The sequence below is a fragment of the Neovison vison genome, chromosome 9, assembly GCF_020171115.1.
Source record: "Neovison vison isolate M4711 chromosome 9, ASM_NN_V1, whole genome shotgun sequence".
Lineage (NCBI taxonomy): Eukaryota > Metazoa > Chordata > Mammalia > Carnivora > Mustelidae > Neogale > Neogale vison.
In genome coordinates this window covers 98,976,155-98,992,151 of record NC_058099.1, presented here as the reverse complement: position 1 = coordinate 98,992,151, position 15,997 = coordinate 98,976,155, and the positions used below count along the sequence as shown (strand labels likewise).

At 58.7% G+C, this 15,997-nt stretch overlaps 2 protein-coding genes across 2 annotated transcripts in view; both read left to right on the top strand.

The window, feature by feature from the left end:
* LOC122916796 (NUT family member 2G-like) overlaps positions 1-3,161 on the top strand; it is a 29,432-nt gene extending 26,271 nt beyond the window's left edge. Inside the window, exon 8 of the mRNA XM_044264178.1 lies at positions 2,993-3,161. Coding sequence (XP_044120113.1) covers positions 2,993-3,161 — 169 coding nt within the window. The remainder of the gene's footprint in view (positions 1-2,992) is intronic.
* Positions 3,162-7,619: 4,458 nt separating this feature from the next.
* Positions 7,620-13,838, top strand: LOC122916795 (NUT family member 2G-like). The gene is made up of 8 exons (XM_044264177.1): positions 7,620-7,635; positions 8,878-9,577; positions 10,469-10,597; positions 10,998-11,137; positions 11,584-11,879; positions 12,594-12,710; positions 13,074-13,196; positions 13,356-13,838. Exons 1-8 carry the CDS (start codon positions 7,620-7,622, stop codon positions 13,836-13,838), a joined length of 2,004 nt encoding a protein of 667 aa, XP_044120112.1.
* Positions 13,839-15,997: the final 2,159 nt, after the last annotated feature.

Here is a 15,997-nt window from a genome sequence, read left to right as displayed (position 1 = left end):
CCAAGCTACTACAAGCCAGTTCCATCGCACCTTATCCCCTTTCATATGAACATGTGCACACAATCCACTTGTACCCCAACTAATACCCTGAACAAACAGAAACGCACTACGTATTTCCAGAATACATCTCAGAATGTACAGTCTTCCATACACCTAAACACATACAGTTCCTAGCTGCACCCTGAATACACATATAAACCTCTTCTTACTAACTAGATTTTTACAGAAAAAATCCTACAAACCTCAGATACTCACATGCCATGCCTACAACTCTATACACACATGCCCACACACAAACAAACAGCTAACATGTTACCCACAAGCTTACAAAAAATAGCCTAAAAGGACAGGCTCTCAAAAAATACCACATATACAGTTGTTTCATGAACCACCCAAAAATAGTCCCACAATCTCACACCTCTAAAATGCACATACTCTACAGTTTCTGAAAACACACACAACCTACGCAGACTGTTTCCAAATACACACACCGAACATCCGCATTTTGTAGAATACATACCTCATAAGCCACCGATGAACCCAAATACACACACAGCCACAATCAACCTAACTTACCAAATCCATAAAAGAATACCCCCACAAACACTGAAAGCATGCATATAAGCAACCCCACCGACTTCTTCAACCATTACATTCAGAAGTAACAGAAGTGGATCCCTAAACCCACAAACATACATACTCACAAACTAGCCATCAATAGACATACACCCTTCACACTCAGATGTACTCAAAACACCAACAGCCCTTGTATCCTACACTCATGACCCTTACACACCCATGAACACAAACACACATACACTCCCCCAATCTCCAAATAGACATTACCCAAAACCCTATACACCATCCTCACCCTATACACCATCCTCACCCTTCTAGAATACAATGTTACCACCACAATCCCCAGACATTCCAAAAAATGTACAAAAACCCTAGCATACTCCAAAGAAAATCACTTTCACTATTCCTGACAACCCCAAATCCTATGAATAACCTTATATAATTCACCCACGTGCTGATAAATGTAAAGACAAACCAGTAAACACTCCTACAACACAAGGAAACATCTCTAGCACATCATATATAAATACATGTAAAACCCTTTCAGGTCCCAATTTAAAAAGGATTTCAAACTTCCACGTTTCCTTAATCCTCACAAAACCATATTCCATACCCCCAGTACATGCAAATACAATCCAACTCCCCTGTATAAACGTATCTCATTACTGTATCAGTACAAAAGTACTCCCAGATATGTACTAATAATCCCCTAATGAAAAAGGCAGATACGTGCCATAAAAATATTTATCCCACCTGCCATGCTCCATGAACATAAACAAACACACGTTTCCCATACCCCCAATATACCCCAAAATACCCAGCATGCTTCAAATATGAAAACATACCACCTTATACCCCCAAACACACATGAAGCTTCACATTACCCACATACACACAATCACTCTCAAATACTCAATAACTCCACCATCTTCCAGAATACAGATTAAGCCTACACCTTACCCACCCACCATTCATACGCCAACCCATTCATTTGCACGTATGAGACTTACCACCAATCCTGTAAGTCACACACTTGCCCTTACACCCCCAGATATGTGCTCACAGCTCCTGAAAATCACCAAAAAAATGCATGTAGCCAGACAGTGTGCCCTGAATGCACAGAGGATCCGTCTGTAATGGATAATGAGTGCTCGCTTCGGCAGCACATATACTAAAATTGTAATGGATGATGACATCAAAATGTCAACCTTAAAAATAAAATAGCCAGTCAGTTTACCAGCAGAGTGACTTTATTCAGGAACAGCAGAGGAAGTACAATTTGGAACACGATAACTACGATAAATAGTAGGCAGTGCAGAGAACAAAGGAGAGGGGCTTGTTTTTAGAGAGGAAAGGGGTAAGCTGGGAGGAGGGGGTTTGAATCAAAGTTCGCTGGAGAAGATCAAGAGTTCGGTTTGGTGGCAGCTTTTCATTCGCTGGGCTGCTGCTGGGCAAGGAGAAAGATCTTCCACTGCTGGAGTAGTCAAGAACGCTTTTTCCTACCGGGTCTACCAACGGGAGTGAGTGGTAGTGCCTGAGAGCTTCCGAGTCCCTATTAAATAGGGTTTCCTTTATTCATTTCCACAGAAAAGATCTACACAGACGCTATGCCAAGAGTAATAACCCTTCCAAACCTGACATCACACACAAATTGCCAACATTCACAGGGCTAACACCCATACACAGACATTCGCAAAGTCCTAAATCACACACGCGTTACTCAAACACCTTGAGTGTGCCTGAATTACAGCTCCAACCCTCTCAATAAACTTAACTCCCCTCACCCTCAGAAAAACACACTCAGGGCTTCCTGTTAGCCCCAAATATCCACCTCACCAACCCACACATGAGGATATCCCAGTCAGATTCCTACGATCTTAAAACACAAATAAACCTCAAACTAGGAATTCATTAAACATATTCCCAGGAGACTCCAATATGACATGCACAAAACCACCCTCGGCCACGAAGTTCTACAATCCACCAGAGACCACAAAGACACATAAACCACGTTTCCTGATACACACCACAAACCCCCCAAAACAAGTGCAAAATCTCAACAACCCATGAACACACAGACATACATCTTGCACTACAAACATACCCACACAGTCCCTTCAGTCCCACAGGATCCGAGCATACACCACCTTAAGTCCCAAATGACCACGCAGGAGCGGGCTGGCCAAGTCTTCACAATCAGAACCAGCTCTCCCCAAAAATGTTTACAGATTCAAATTCAAACACACACACACACACTTAATTTGAACCACAGGACGGATGTGCAGCACCTATTTACCAGTAATTACATAGCTGCAACACTCTTGTGTGTACATTCCGAATACCTGATGGGAACCCACCGCCATCCTTCGTTTTTGCTTCGCTCCTCCATCAGCCCCACCTGCGCTCCACGCAGCTCGCCGCAGCGCCTACACTCACACCGGAACTACCGCCCCGAATTGCCGCCGACCCGCTCCAACACCAGGCCCCGGGATACGGAGGTGACCAGTGCGAAGCCTGGACCCCAGATCCCCGGACGAGACCCCGGACCCGCAAGCGCGGACCCCAGACCCCGGGGGCCCTGAGTGTCCTAGACACCCGAACTCAGACCCTAATATCCCCGAGCACGGAAGCCACACCCTCATGTGCCAGTACCCCAGATGCCCGAATGCAGACCCCAAATCCCCGAGCACAGACCCCAAGCCCTCGGCCCCCCCCCATTACGCCAGACCAAGTGCAGAACCCAGACCCGCGGGCCCCTGGTTCCCCAAACACCAGAGCAAAGACCCCCAAATCCCCCAGCACCGAAGCGAGACCCTCGTGTCCCGGGTAGCCCAAACGCCCAAGCACCGACCCCAGACCAACGGGCCGCCCGGACCCCAGGTCCCCAAGTGTGGACGCCAGACCGCCGCCTCACAAGGGCCCCACAGGAAACTCGCAGGAACCGAACTCACCACAGCAGGATCCAGGCTGGAACACTGACCCGCCCGACGGTTTGCGCTACGCACCTCAGCAAGCAGCGAAGCCTCAGACATTGATGGGCCAGGACTCCGGTCCCCGCGTCCACACCTCAAGGATGCACACAACGCGAAGCAAGAACGCCACACACCGCGGGCCGGCACCCCTGCACGCCCGGGAGCACGCGCCTTCATCAAGCCTACCTCACGCAAGCACGAGGCGGCCACGCACGGCCCCGCCCCCAGCCAGCGGACCGTTACGGTAGGGACCCCGCCCCCGAGCCCGCGCAGGCGCGCCTTCCCCCGCGGGCAGCCACAACGGACGCTGGGAGACGTTGCGGGGGCGGGCCCGGGAGACGTTCAGCCCCGCCCCTCGGGAGGTATACGCGTGCGCGTACATGACCCTGCGTGGACCTGCGCCTGCGTGGCCGCGCGCGGGGCAAGCCCAACAGGGCCCCGAGAGCCGTGCAGGACAGGCTGGAAGCAATGGGTCCAGGAGCCGGGGGCTGCACGGGGACGACTACCCTCCCGCACTCTTTGTGGTCCTCCTGCCTTCAAGCCAGCGCGTGGGAAGCGAGCGCTCACGGCCCTAACATCGCAGACGTGCACTCCCTGGCCTCGGACGCGACCTTGCGAACGACCTGGGACAGGTGCCTCCGAAGCCCGAGGGCCCCGCGGCCGACCACCTCCGTCCGGACTGCGCATCTGCTGCTCTTTCCCGCCTTTCTGCGCCCTCTGCGCCCGCCTGAGCCCCTGAGCCCCCCAAGGTTCCATGGAAGCACAGTTCTGGCGGAGAATTCAGACCCGGGGAACACTCGACGCGATCCTCCCTGACTCCATTCCCAGACTTTCCCCCGGGCACAGCCTGTCCACAGCAGGTCTCCTGGCGGAGCTGCTCAGTGACTGGGAGCGTCCACACAGCTTTCCTCGCAAGGCGCGTCTTCCGCCTTGGGTCACCACGCGCCTGATGCAGGTGATCTAGCGGGCGGCATGGCCGCAGTTTTGCTCTGCCCTCCCTCCTCCTCTGGAATATCGAAGGACTTCAGTGCGCGTGAAAAAAGGGTGCAACGGACTGCCCTGACTTTGTGACATTTTTGGAAGAAGCTTCAATCACCCCATCTCTTTCCAGTCGGTTGCCAGAGGAGGGCTGTTTCGGTCGTGGCTCTCCGCAGACCTGGGAGCCCTGTCCGGAGACGGCTCTCTCTCGGCAGTCACTGCAGGCATGCTCAGAGACCAGCACGCGAAGGACTTCTGGTACTGCCTTCCACGACCGGTCTTCCCAAATTGCATGTGGGCGAATTTGATTCCATCTGCTTCTGGGCTGTAGGATTTTGAAGCAGTACAGAAATGGTTGCAGAATTGAGACGAGATCCTTTTTCCACAGTGCCAGTTTTGAATCAGTGGCCCCGAGAAGGCTCCTTCAGATCCTACATCTGAGCCAGGAGCGAGAACCTTGTGACTTGGGAGTCAACTTTCCTTCGCGGGGCGTGGGGCCAGGCAAGGAACTGTTTCGGCGCCTTAACCAAAAAGAGTTCTTGTTCAGTGCATGTTCAGAGAGTGGAGCCACGGTTCTAAAGCTCCCTTTCCTTCCCCAACACCCTGCTGTCCTAGGAACTCTGCCGTCATGGCGGTGGGAATGAGGCTTGTCTCCTGAGACATCTGGCTTCAGCCTCTGAAGTTCTCAGCCCTCATCACCCTTGGCCCATGGAGCCTGATGCGCCCCAAGAGTCAATGAGATTTTAAAGGGGGTGCTACCATGATTCCCACGTACATGGGGCCACATTCAGTGTGAGCCTGGTTGCCAAAGAACGAGGCTCTACCATTTGCAAGCTCAGAGCAGGGCTTCCAGGCTCAGAGTGGCCGGCCAGTCCTTAGGGGAAGCTGATTGTGTGAGTGGGAAATGGATAGGAGTGGATACCCCAGGAGGCTTTGTCTCAAGGGGCACATCCATTTCATGAGTACTGATTGTAACAGCTCAAAAAACCAGGGCTATCGGGTCTTTCTATGCCCCTTGGAAATAAGAAAGCGGAAGATCTCCTACGCCTTCTTTCTGTCCTCAACCCCACTAAGCCTAGACACTCAGTGATGTATGATGGCTCTTCCAAATTCCAAATCATTCAAAGAGCCTGCAGACACTCTGTGGGTGTGTGTGTATGTGTGTGTGTGTGTGTGTATGTACACACAAATGAGCTTTGCAGTGAAGCCAAGATAGCACTCTGGAGTGTTCATATCCAAGATCTTTTTCTCATAGGTAAGTGACTAATAATAACTGGATACGTTACACATTTTTGGTAGAGATGTCAGATAAAATGCAGAATCCCACCCAAATGCAAAATTAGGTAAAGGGCGAAAAGATCTGCACTGAAAGTATATATCAAGGGGTGCCTGGGTGGCTCGGTGGGTTAAAGCATCTGCCTTCGGCTCGGGTCATGATCCCAGGGTCCTGGGATTGAGCCCCGCATCGCATCGGGCTCTCTGCTCAGTAGGGAGCCTGCTTCCCCCTCTCTTTCTCTGCCAATCTGCCTACTTGTGATCTGTCGGTCAAATAAATAAATAAATCTTTTTGTTTCTTTTTTCTTTTCTTTTCTTTTCTTTTTTTTTTTTAGTCAGAGAGAGTGAGCTCAGGCAGACAGAGTGGCAGGCAGAGGCAGAGGGAGAAGCAGGCTTCCTGCTGAGAAAGGAGCCCGATGTGGGACTTGATCCTAGGACGCTGGGATCATGACCTGAGCCAAAAGCAAGCCCCTTAACCAAGTGAGCCACCCAGGCCTCCCAATAAATAAATCTTTTTTTTTTTTAAAGAAAAGTATATCTCAAATATTGTATGGGACACAATTCTTGGAAACGCCGATTCCATGTTTATCTGCAATTCTAATTTAATTGAGTGTCCATTATTGTTACTTGCTAAAATTGGCCACGCTATCCGATGGGGCCCTTCGAATTTTAGAGGACTGTAGCACTTCTGGGCATCTAGCCTCCAGAAGGAGGAGAGGAGCCGCATTACCAGGACAAGAACAATCACTGTGCATATCCACACACATTTTGGGACCTCTATCAACCTTCAACCAGAGAGAAATATGCTTTCAGTCTTCAAGAAACGAAGAGCGTACATTGACTTTATGAGGCACAATGCCATCTCTCTAAAGATCTAAAAGACACAGGTAACACTGGGTTCCTGGGAGAAAGGGGCCGGGTTGCCGGGAGTAAGAGGTGGGAGGAAGAGGCGTCCCTGCGCAGTCTGCTATGCACAGTGTGACTTTGAACCACAGGTATTGCTTGTTAGAAAGTTTCCACTAAGGTAGTGGAAGAGGTTAGAAATCCCTATCAGACAGCGACACAATACGCCAGGGAACAGGACGTCGTGATTTCTGGTCGCGCATGGTAGGGTGCACGAACTCTCTCTGCGAGACACCGGGGCTTTCCAGAAAAAGGGACCCTAGGAAGGCCGGTGCTGCTGGATCTGCTCGGCTCCGAGCTCCGCAGGCCACTGGGCACAGGAGCACCCGTGGCTGGAGAACGAGGTGCAAGCAAACCCACGGGATCTGCTGACACCGTGCCGGTTTGAAACCCTCAGTTCCGCTGGCCTTAAGGACGCGTGTGCTCATCAGCATATCTGTTCTGGGTTTTGTTCAGGAAGTCCAGCCCCTGTTGAATAAGTCAAGAGCCAGGTAGGCAGCAGAGCGGGCGGAGGGACACAAGCCGAGGTTGCTGGATACAAAACCCAACCAGAGGAGCACCGGGTCACACCGCGGTGCGGTGAATCTGGAAAACAGTGTCTGAACTGCCTGGAAAGGCGCGCCCCAATTGTGCTGCCCCTTTATCGTTGGACAGGAACTTGGGGTTCTGGCCCACCTGCCAGAGCCTGACTCATGGAATGTCTCCCCACCCCCAGCCAGGGCAGGGGCCCTCCGCCCCTCCCCCGCCACAGAATGTCATGAGGTCCTGCATTCTTGCCCTGTTTAGATTCAAACTTTCCCAGTCCTTGGCTTGAGTCCTGGGTGTCTCCTGCAGCCCCTCACCGTGTGGGGCCCAGACCTGACTTTCCTCACTGTGGAGGCTGCCAGGCGGCAGCGTCCTCTGCCTGTGCGGATGGCTTTCCAAGGAGGTGAGCCTTTGGCTTGGGTTGGACGTGTCAGGGCCCAGGCCACCCTTGAAGTCCTTGGGAATCAAATGTGACGCCGGCCAGGGGCACTTGGGTGGGGTTAGGTAGAGGAAGGGAGCGCCCTGGACCCCCAGGGACAGCTGGCCTGGGGGCTGAGAGGCTGGGAGTCTGCAGAAACCTGCAAGGACCTTGGGCAGGGGCTCCTTGGAGGTGGGTCAGGCCCTGTCGGGGGAAACGCCCTGTGTGTGTGGAGAAAGGATGGCGGCAGTCTCGCCGATTCTCTCCGGGGCACACGCCTCCTCGGGCAGTTTGCAGGGAGCGGTGGGAGTGTGTCATGACGGCGGCACAGGCCGGTCTTGGCCAGAACGTCGTTCCATGGGGCTGTGTGCGGCCGCGTGTGCAATGGCGTGTCCTCCCCGAGACCTGGGCCGGTGGTCACTCTGAGCCCACGTGCCCCCAGGCCACACAGGCCTTGTCTCGGATTCGGCAGGGTCGGGGCACCAGGTGGCCTCAAGGTAGGGCTTGGGTTCTTCAGCGGCTCTGGGTCGCTCTCCCTCTTGAGGAAACGCACTTCCCACCTGCTTCCTCTAGTCCTGTGTTCTGGGCTGCTGACCCCGGCTGGCCCCTGTGTCCGGGCTGTGTGGATGGTTCTGAGACGGGCCTACCGCAGGGTTTGGGGGGAGCTTTCCTGGCAGAGATCCAGGTCAAGCGTTCTTGTTCGCTTGTGCTGGGCCCGGGAGGAGAGGGGGGGATTCCCTGGGAGCGTCGGGAGCGGGAAGGCTGGCGGGACAGGGGCCCCACTGGTTCAGACGCTGTCTGTTCACAGGGGCCCTACATGTGCCTAGGAGGGACCTTGCAGAAGGTCTCCAGCGGCCAGGGAGGCTGCTGAGGCCATTTCCCACAGGTCAGGGGTCCAGCCAGGCCCGAGTCTTGGGAGGCCGCCCGTGAGGCTGGAGAGTCGTGTGTGGGGGTCCGTGGGTGGTTCTCAGAGGCAGTGCTGGCCCAACCGCCTCTGCTGGGCAGACAGGATGTCGTGGTGGGAGGGGCGGGGGCGGGAGCTCCCTGCGGGAGGCCAGAGCATGGAAATCACTCTGGGACACTGGCAAAGTGCACCTTTTCCTGTGATGTCCCTCACGCGAAGCCACGGGATTCACTGCTCTGCCCCCGGGGGCTAAGGGGGTCCCCGGTCCTCCCTCCCGTCTGCGGATTCTCTGACCCCATCCGGCCCTTTCCTTCTGTCCACAGCACCTGCAGTGCTGGGACGCCATGTGGCCACGGACCCGGGAGCCTCCCTGCCTGCTTTCATGGCACGGCCCTTCCCCCCACCCACTGCCGGCGCGCCCCACCGGCCACTCTGGGGGCAGCACCCGCCGCCCCTCCTGACCCCGCCATTCCCTCCTGGTGGCCCCCTGGTGCTGCCAGCTTTCTCCAGGACTCCGCTGGTGGCAGGAGAGGCTGGCCTTGGCCCCAATGGGACTGGGACCTGCAATGTCACTGTGCAGGTCAGGTCAGAACAGGGGTGCTCAGTGACCCCCCAGACACAGACCATCGTCCTCACTCCGGCCCCCCTCAGCTGGAGTGCTCCAGGGGCCCTCTGTGGGGGTGCTGCGTGTCCCGCACCCATCTTCGTGACTGCCTCTGCGGTGGAGACCAGCATGCCTGCCTCGGCCCATGGGGGCTCCCAGGCCAGCAAGGGAGGCTTGGCCCCAAGCTTTCCACGTCCGGCTCAGCCCCCAGTCGCGCGGCTGACCACCGTCGTGCCCCCAGTCAACGCCAGGCCACAGCCTCACGGAGCTTCCAGGAGCCGGACCTCGGCCTCGCCCGCGGACTCCTGTAACCCCAAGAGTGTTTACGAGAACTTCCGGCGCTGGCAGCGCTTCAAGTCGCTGGCCCGGAGGCACCTCCCGCAGAGCCCCGACGCAGAAGCTCTCTCCTGCTTTCTCATGTGAGTGGCCTCGGCTCTCCCGCAGCCCTCACGCAGGCCCACCTTGGGGCGCGCACACAGGGGGGCGATCTGGGGCCGCTGGGAGGAAGGGCTGCGGCCGGGTCCCTGCTCTAGGAAGGCACGTTCTGGTCCAGGACACCTTTCAGTCACGCATCTCAGCTAACACTGGGGCGGTGTGTGTGTGTGGGGGGGTTGTCCAGCCAACCTGCACCTTGCAGAGACATCACAGTGACAGTCGCTGGGGACTCACAGGCAGAGAGGGTCCGGGTGTCAGAGGAGCGGCTGTGGTTTGGGCGCCGCACTCTCTGTCACCCTGTCTCCTGGCAACACGGGCCTGGGGCTTCTCACGGCCAGGGGACCAGCCCAGCAGAGGAGGCTTGGGACCTGCAGGGCCAGCAGAGGTCCTGTGCGGGCCCCACCCTCGCTGTCCCAGAGGATCCCTCAGAACGGGAGGGGAGGGAGCAGAGGTGGTGTAGGCGTGAGGGTGCGGGATCCTTCCTGCGGAGCTCTGACCAGGCAGGCCCGGCCTCGGCATCTGGGGTCCCACATGAACACGGGGTGATGGCATTTCCTGCAGAGGCTAGACTCATTGCTGGGCACCTTGATGTCCGCGAGTATTATTACGAGAGGCAGAGTGCAGAAGGACTGACTTCCCAGGCCACCACGTCCCTGCTGCTGTCAGTGGACAGTCAGCCTGGAGCCCAGGGCCCAGGGCTGGTGTGGTGGGAGGCGGTGACTGTGGCGGTGGAGAAGGTGGATTTGCACACCCCGACACCCCCTGTCACCTGCCAGCACTCGGTCCTGCTGGGTGGGGGACACGGGCTCCAGAGGACACGGGGAAGGCTGGGGGTGACCGGACTGCAGCCGGCCCCTGACCTCGACGTCTTACAGCCCGGTGCTGCGGTCCCTGGCGCGCCTGAAGCCCACGATGACGCTGGAGGAGGGAGTGCGGCGGGCCGTGCAGGAGTGGGAGAGCAAAAGCAACTTTGACCGCTTGATCTACTACGAGATGGCGGGAAAGTGAGTCAGGGTCTCTGGCCCGGGCCTGCTGGGCGAGTGGGCCGGGGGCAGGGTCTGGCTGTGCTGATGCTCGCTTGGTCCAGAGGGCCGCCCTCCCCACCTCCCTGGCGGTTCCACCCTCCCTTGCTCTGGACCCACCCCTGCCTCCACCAGAAGGTCTCAGGACGGGGTTGGGGATCCTGAGGCCGCCTGGCCTGGGGTCAGACTCCCTCCGACTCTACTCCCTGAGGGGGTTGTGGAGGCGATGCGCCGGACAGCCCTCCTGCCTCCTCCTTGGTGGCTGGGGCCACGGCCGTCCCTCCAAGGCCCCGCCTCTCCCGGTCCCTCAACCTGCTGCTGGCCCTGCTGGCTCCAGGGCCGGGCCCCCTCCTCAGTGCGGCCTGGGCCTCCTCACCCCCAGGTTTATGGAGTTCGAGATGGAGGAGGAGATGCAGATGCGGAAGTTACAGTGGGTGAAGGTGGCCCAGGGCCTGCCTCCCCCAGCGCCCCCGAAGCCTGAACGGCGGGGGCCCCCAGCCACGGAAGCGGGCCCGCAGCCAGGTAAGGCCCCCACATTCCCATGACCGCTGGTGGACCATGGCAGTGGGGGCCGGGGGAAGGCCTCTGTCCCCGGGTCGTGTCTGCTCCCACAAGGGGACGTTGGTCCTTTGACCAGAGCAGCCGGGGGTCTCAGCTGCCCTTTGTCAGGACGGGTATTGACCTGGTGAATTTCTTGACTCCTCGCCCCACGCCTGTCAGAGGACCCGGCACCAAGTCTGCCTGGGAAGTGGGCTGTGGGGAGACCCCTGGCCGATCGGTGGGTCCGCCCTTGCTCACGTGGCTGGCTGTGAGACGTTCCTCCTTCCCGCTCTGCCAGTCCCACGGTGCTCATAGCTTCCCGTGGCCCTGACCCAGCCCCCAGGGACTTCAGTGTCCCCCTAACACTGCCCTCCCGATGCTCTGCCGGAGCCCCTCACGCCTCCTCCCTCCTTCTCGCTCCGCCTCAGCGTGCGTTCCCAGGAAGGCGGGTTCCAGGGCCCAGTCCTCCCGCCTGCAGCCACACAGACCCCCGCGGCGCCGAGAGACCAAGGCGCCCAAGGAGATCCCTCCAGAGGCTGTGAGAGAGTACGTGGACATCATGGAGGGGCTGCTGGGGCCTGGCCACTCAGCCCCGGGGGGCCCGGCAGGTGAATGGGGAGAGGACGGAAAGGAGCCACAGCAGGACGAGGCCGCGACCTACCCGGACCCGGGTCTCCTGAGCTACATTGACGAGCTGTGTTCCCAGGAAGACTTCATCACCAAGGTGCGCTGGCCCGCAGCCTGGTGTCTGGAAGATTCCAGGGACTGGCACTCCAACGCCCAGTTCGGGGCTGAGCCCAAGCCTTTGGCATTAAGCGCTTTCCTTGTTCCTGGGCTGTGTGTGCATGTGTGTGTGCATCCTTGTGTACTTGCCCGTGTGCGTGCAGGCATGTGTGTATACTGCTATGCGGGCAGGCGTGCGTACATACGTGGACATGTGTGTGCACACATGCCCAAGCATCGTGTTTGTGTGTACGTGTGTGTTTGTGCATGTGCACACCCGTGCGTGTGTGCGTAGAGGCACGTGTGTGTGCATTTGTGCCTTGTGTGGATGTCTTTCTGTATGTCTGCATGTGGTCCTGTGTGTGCGCTCACGTGTGTGTCTGCCTAGGGGTATGTCCTTTGTGTCTCTGAGAGTGCACGTATGTTTTGGGTGATTGTGTCTCTGTGTGTGTGTGTGTGTGTGTGTGTGTGTGTTTGCATGTCCAGGTTTTGTCTCTCTGTGTACACATATGTGTGAATGTTTGTGTGTGTGAGAGAGAGAGAGATAGAGAGAGGTACAGAGAGAGAGGGGGGCCAGTGACTGTAACGTTAAAACTTCTCCCACTGTCTGGCGAAGGATGGGTGCGTCTTCACTTTTCCACATTTCCTGCAGACCCTCCTGGCTCACAGGGGGCTCCCTGCCAAGTATGGCCCCAGCCTCTTTCCTCTGTCCCAGGTGGAGGCAGTCATCCACCCCAGCTTCCTGGCGGAATTGCTGTCCTCGGAACCACAGCTGGACCTCCTGGCCCTGGCTGAGAAACTGGAGCAGGAGGAAGGGCTCAGCCTTGCAGAGGTGAGCCAGGGGAAGGACAGGTTCCAGGCAAGCTGGGGGATGGAGGGGACCCAGGCGATGCAGGGGAGGGAGTGGGGTCCCAGGTGAGCCCGAGGAGGGGACTCCAAAACAAAGACCCACTTGACTCTGTCCCCCTTTGCTTCTTGCGAATCACAGCACTGGGGAGGCTGGCGTCGGGTGGGCACAGAGCAGAGAATGGGAAGTGGAAGATGGGGAGCCTGGGAAGGGAGGGAGGGAGGGACTCGGGGATGTCAGCAGAGCCACAGCCTCGTGGGTCACCCTCCCTTCCTCTCCCGGTGCCACCATCCCATGCCCCCGTCTCACTGACCTATGCTGGCCAGTCACTGTCCCCTCCTTCCTCAGCTGGTGGAGAAAAGACTGGCGGCCCTGAATCCGGAGGAGGGTGTGCAGGCACCGCCACGTCTCTGCGCGGCCCGGTCGGGCCCCAGTGCTGAGCACGAGACCGGTCCCGGGAAGGGGCTGGGGGTCAGCGACAAAGCCTGCCCAGCAGACACTGACGGCCAGGACCTTCAGAGGCACGGCCGAGCACAGACACACCTGTCAAGGCCCAGAGCCTTTGCTGTCTCTCCCGGACGACAGGAGGCCCCTGCACCCAGGCCTGGACGGGTCCCCGCCCCTCCCCAGGGTCAAAGGGGCGCCTCCCCTGGACCGGGCCCCAGGGATGCCCCGGTTCTCAGAGAGGCCCCTCCTGCTAGGGACACTCGAGGGCTGGTGGATGGGTCCAGTGAGGACGAGGAGGAGCTCCCCAGCCTGGCCTTCCTCCTGGCCTCTCAGCACAGCCTGCTGCCCTGGGGGCTCTCCCAGAGTCCCGCTCCTGCCTCAGTCATCCCCAGCCCTGGCGGTTGGGGGCCGCAGGGGGCTCCACGGGCCCCCTCTCCTCAGAGAATAGGCCTCGGCCCGGCCGCCCCCCCAGCTACAAAGTCCAGGAAGCGGGCTCTGTGTGAGGGTCCTGCCTCTGTGGCAAAGATGCCCCTGCCTGGGGCCAACCTCGGGGTGTCTGGGAGGCCGTCCTTGGCTGTGGGGCTGGTTCACCCCTCACAGCCTGCAAAGAGAAGGTGTGACTCCTTGGTCACAGGGAGGAGAAGGAAGCATCACTGCAGCCAGTAGGGAGAAGTGGGCCTGCCCTCCAGGGCCGGCACACCCCGGGGCCCCCCAAGGAGCCTAGGGGGTCCTTCTCATCCTGGTGCTGATCCTAGCTAAGGAAGGGAGGGAGGAAGGGAGGGAGGGAGAGAATGAGAGAGGGAGGGAGGGAGAGAGGGAGTGAGGGATGGAGGGAGGGAGGGAGAGAAGGAAGGAGGGAGGGAGGGAGGGAGGGAGAGAAGGAAGGAGGGAGGGAGGGAGGGAGGGAGAGAAGGAAGGGAGGGAGGGAGGGAGAGAAGGAAGGGAGGGAGGGAGGGAGGGAGGGAGGGAGGGAGGCCATGACTGTGGGAGCGGGGTGGCAGTAGGCCACTGGGGCACCGTGTGTAAATGGGGAATAAAGTTCGTTTTGTGGTTAACGCTCTGGGCCACTGTCTTCCTACTGGCGTGTGGGCTGCCGCCGGCGTGTGGGCTTCCCATCCCACGGGATGGAAGAGCCTGAGAGGGGCTTCCTGGGGCTCCCGTCACCATCTGGACCCCTGAACGTCCAGGGATGGGGAGCCCTCTGCACCACGACCGTGTTTGAGAATGAAGTCCGCAGACAGCCCCATCTTCCGGAGCTCCCTCTGCCTCCCCGACGCTTCCGCCACGGGTCCGACTGGGCGGGTGGTCCTCAGCTCCTGCAGGGCTCTCTGTGCGGGGCCTGAGGAGATGGGCTCTGGGCCTCGGGCTCGTGGTAGCAGGAGTGTCTCCGGTCCCAGCGGGATCACCGACATAGGAGGGCCAGTGGCGGACCTCCCAATCCCAGTGAGGATAGACACGGGGCACGGATGACGGCAGGTGGGGGCACTGGCCACGGTGTGCACACAGGAACCACAGCGGTGGCGCAGGCGGCAAGTCCCGTGGCGGGATTTTTGGACAGGGCCGTCTTCTCCAACCATGCAGGGACGCGACCCTGCTGCCCCCCACAACTGCCCTGCACCTCCTCTCACTGGGAGTGCTGGTCCCCTCCAGCCCCTACCCCTGTCCCACCCAGATCCTGTGGTCCCAGGAGCGAGCACTCAGGCCCTCACCCGCCTCCCTCCCAGCCAAGGCCTCCTCTCCAGGTTCTAGATTCTGGTGCCTTTTCCGGGTTTGCTGAGGCCCCTACAGCACTCAGCACTCCCAGATGTGCTGTTCCTGCAAGCAGGATGGGGCCAAGGCCATCCAGGTCCAAGGGACACCTGGCCCTCGGCTTCCCTCCTCCCGACCCCAGCAAAGAGTTTGGTGGAGAAAGGAACTCACGCCGGCGTCCTTGTCCCGCTGCACGGAATCCTCAGGCCACCCCACAAGGGCTCCTCCCTTTCCAGGCAGGCGGCTCTGGAGTGCTCCCCACCCTCCTGCCCCTTCCAGAAGCAGAGGTTTCCTCTTGGTCGCACTCCCCAGCGGCTGCCCCTCCCTGTCCAGCTGGGCCTCACAGAGAGGAAGGGGCTCAGGGGCCCAACCAGACCCAAACAGAGGCCGCCCCCGTGCCTGTCACCCCGCCGTGTCCCTGTCCATGGTGTGCGCCTAGCGGCCTTGGAACTAACGGTGTCCGCAAAGATTTGCCTCTTTTCCTTGGAAAATACAAAGTCTGTGCAGCGGGAAGGAAATTAAGTGGAGAAACGTTCCAGGTTTTTATGGCCCCCAACCTTCCTCGCCACAGAAACACTTAGGAGAGGTGACAGCTTGCGGGGACGGTGTGGCCGGGCCAAATCAGGAGGGAGCTCCCCGGAAGTGAGGGCGAATCTGCGGTGAGGACCTGGTCATCCGGGCCCCTGGGGAAGCCCCGGTGCTCGCCCTGAGCACGCCCAGCTCTGCTCTGCCCCGTCCAGCGGGGCAGGTCCCGGTCAGCTCGCTGGGTCTCCAGAGAGCCTGCAGGAAGCCAGGCTCACGCTTTCCCGAGAGCACCGTGGGCTCTGGGCGGCCTGCGGACCGGGGTGGCCCTGTCAGTCGGCCTTGCGCGTTTGGCTGCAGAGCCTCCTCCTGCTCCCCTAGGATGAGATCCAGCAGTGGGGTCCTGGAGTTCTGGGGAATCCCTTGGATAGAGGAGCATTCCTATCACCACTGTTGACAATGCTGTGCCTTCTGAGGGCACCCGGGAAGCTCGGGCTCCCGTGGCCACCCTTCCGTGCCTGCACGTTTGTTCTTCATTCAGAGATGCGTGTGTC

Coding starts and splice junctions, on each gene's coding strand:
- LOC122916795 (XM_044264177.1), top strand. Junction 9,578..10,468: donor GCTCTCTCCTGCTTTCTCAT/GTGAGTGGCCTC, acceptor GACGTCTTACAG/CCCGGTGCTGCGGTCCCTGG. Junction 12,711..13,073: donor AAGGGCTCAGCCTTGCAGAG/GTGAGCCAGGGG, acceptor CTCCTTCCTCAG/CTGGTGGAGAAAAGACTGGC.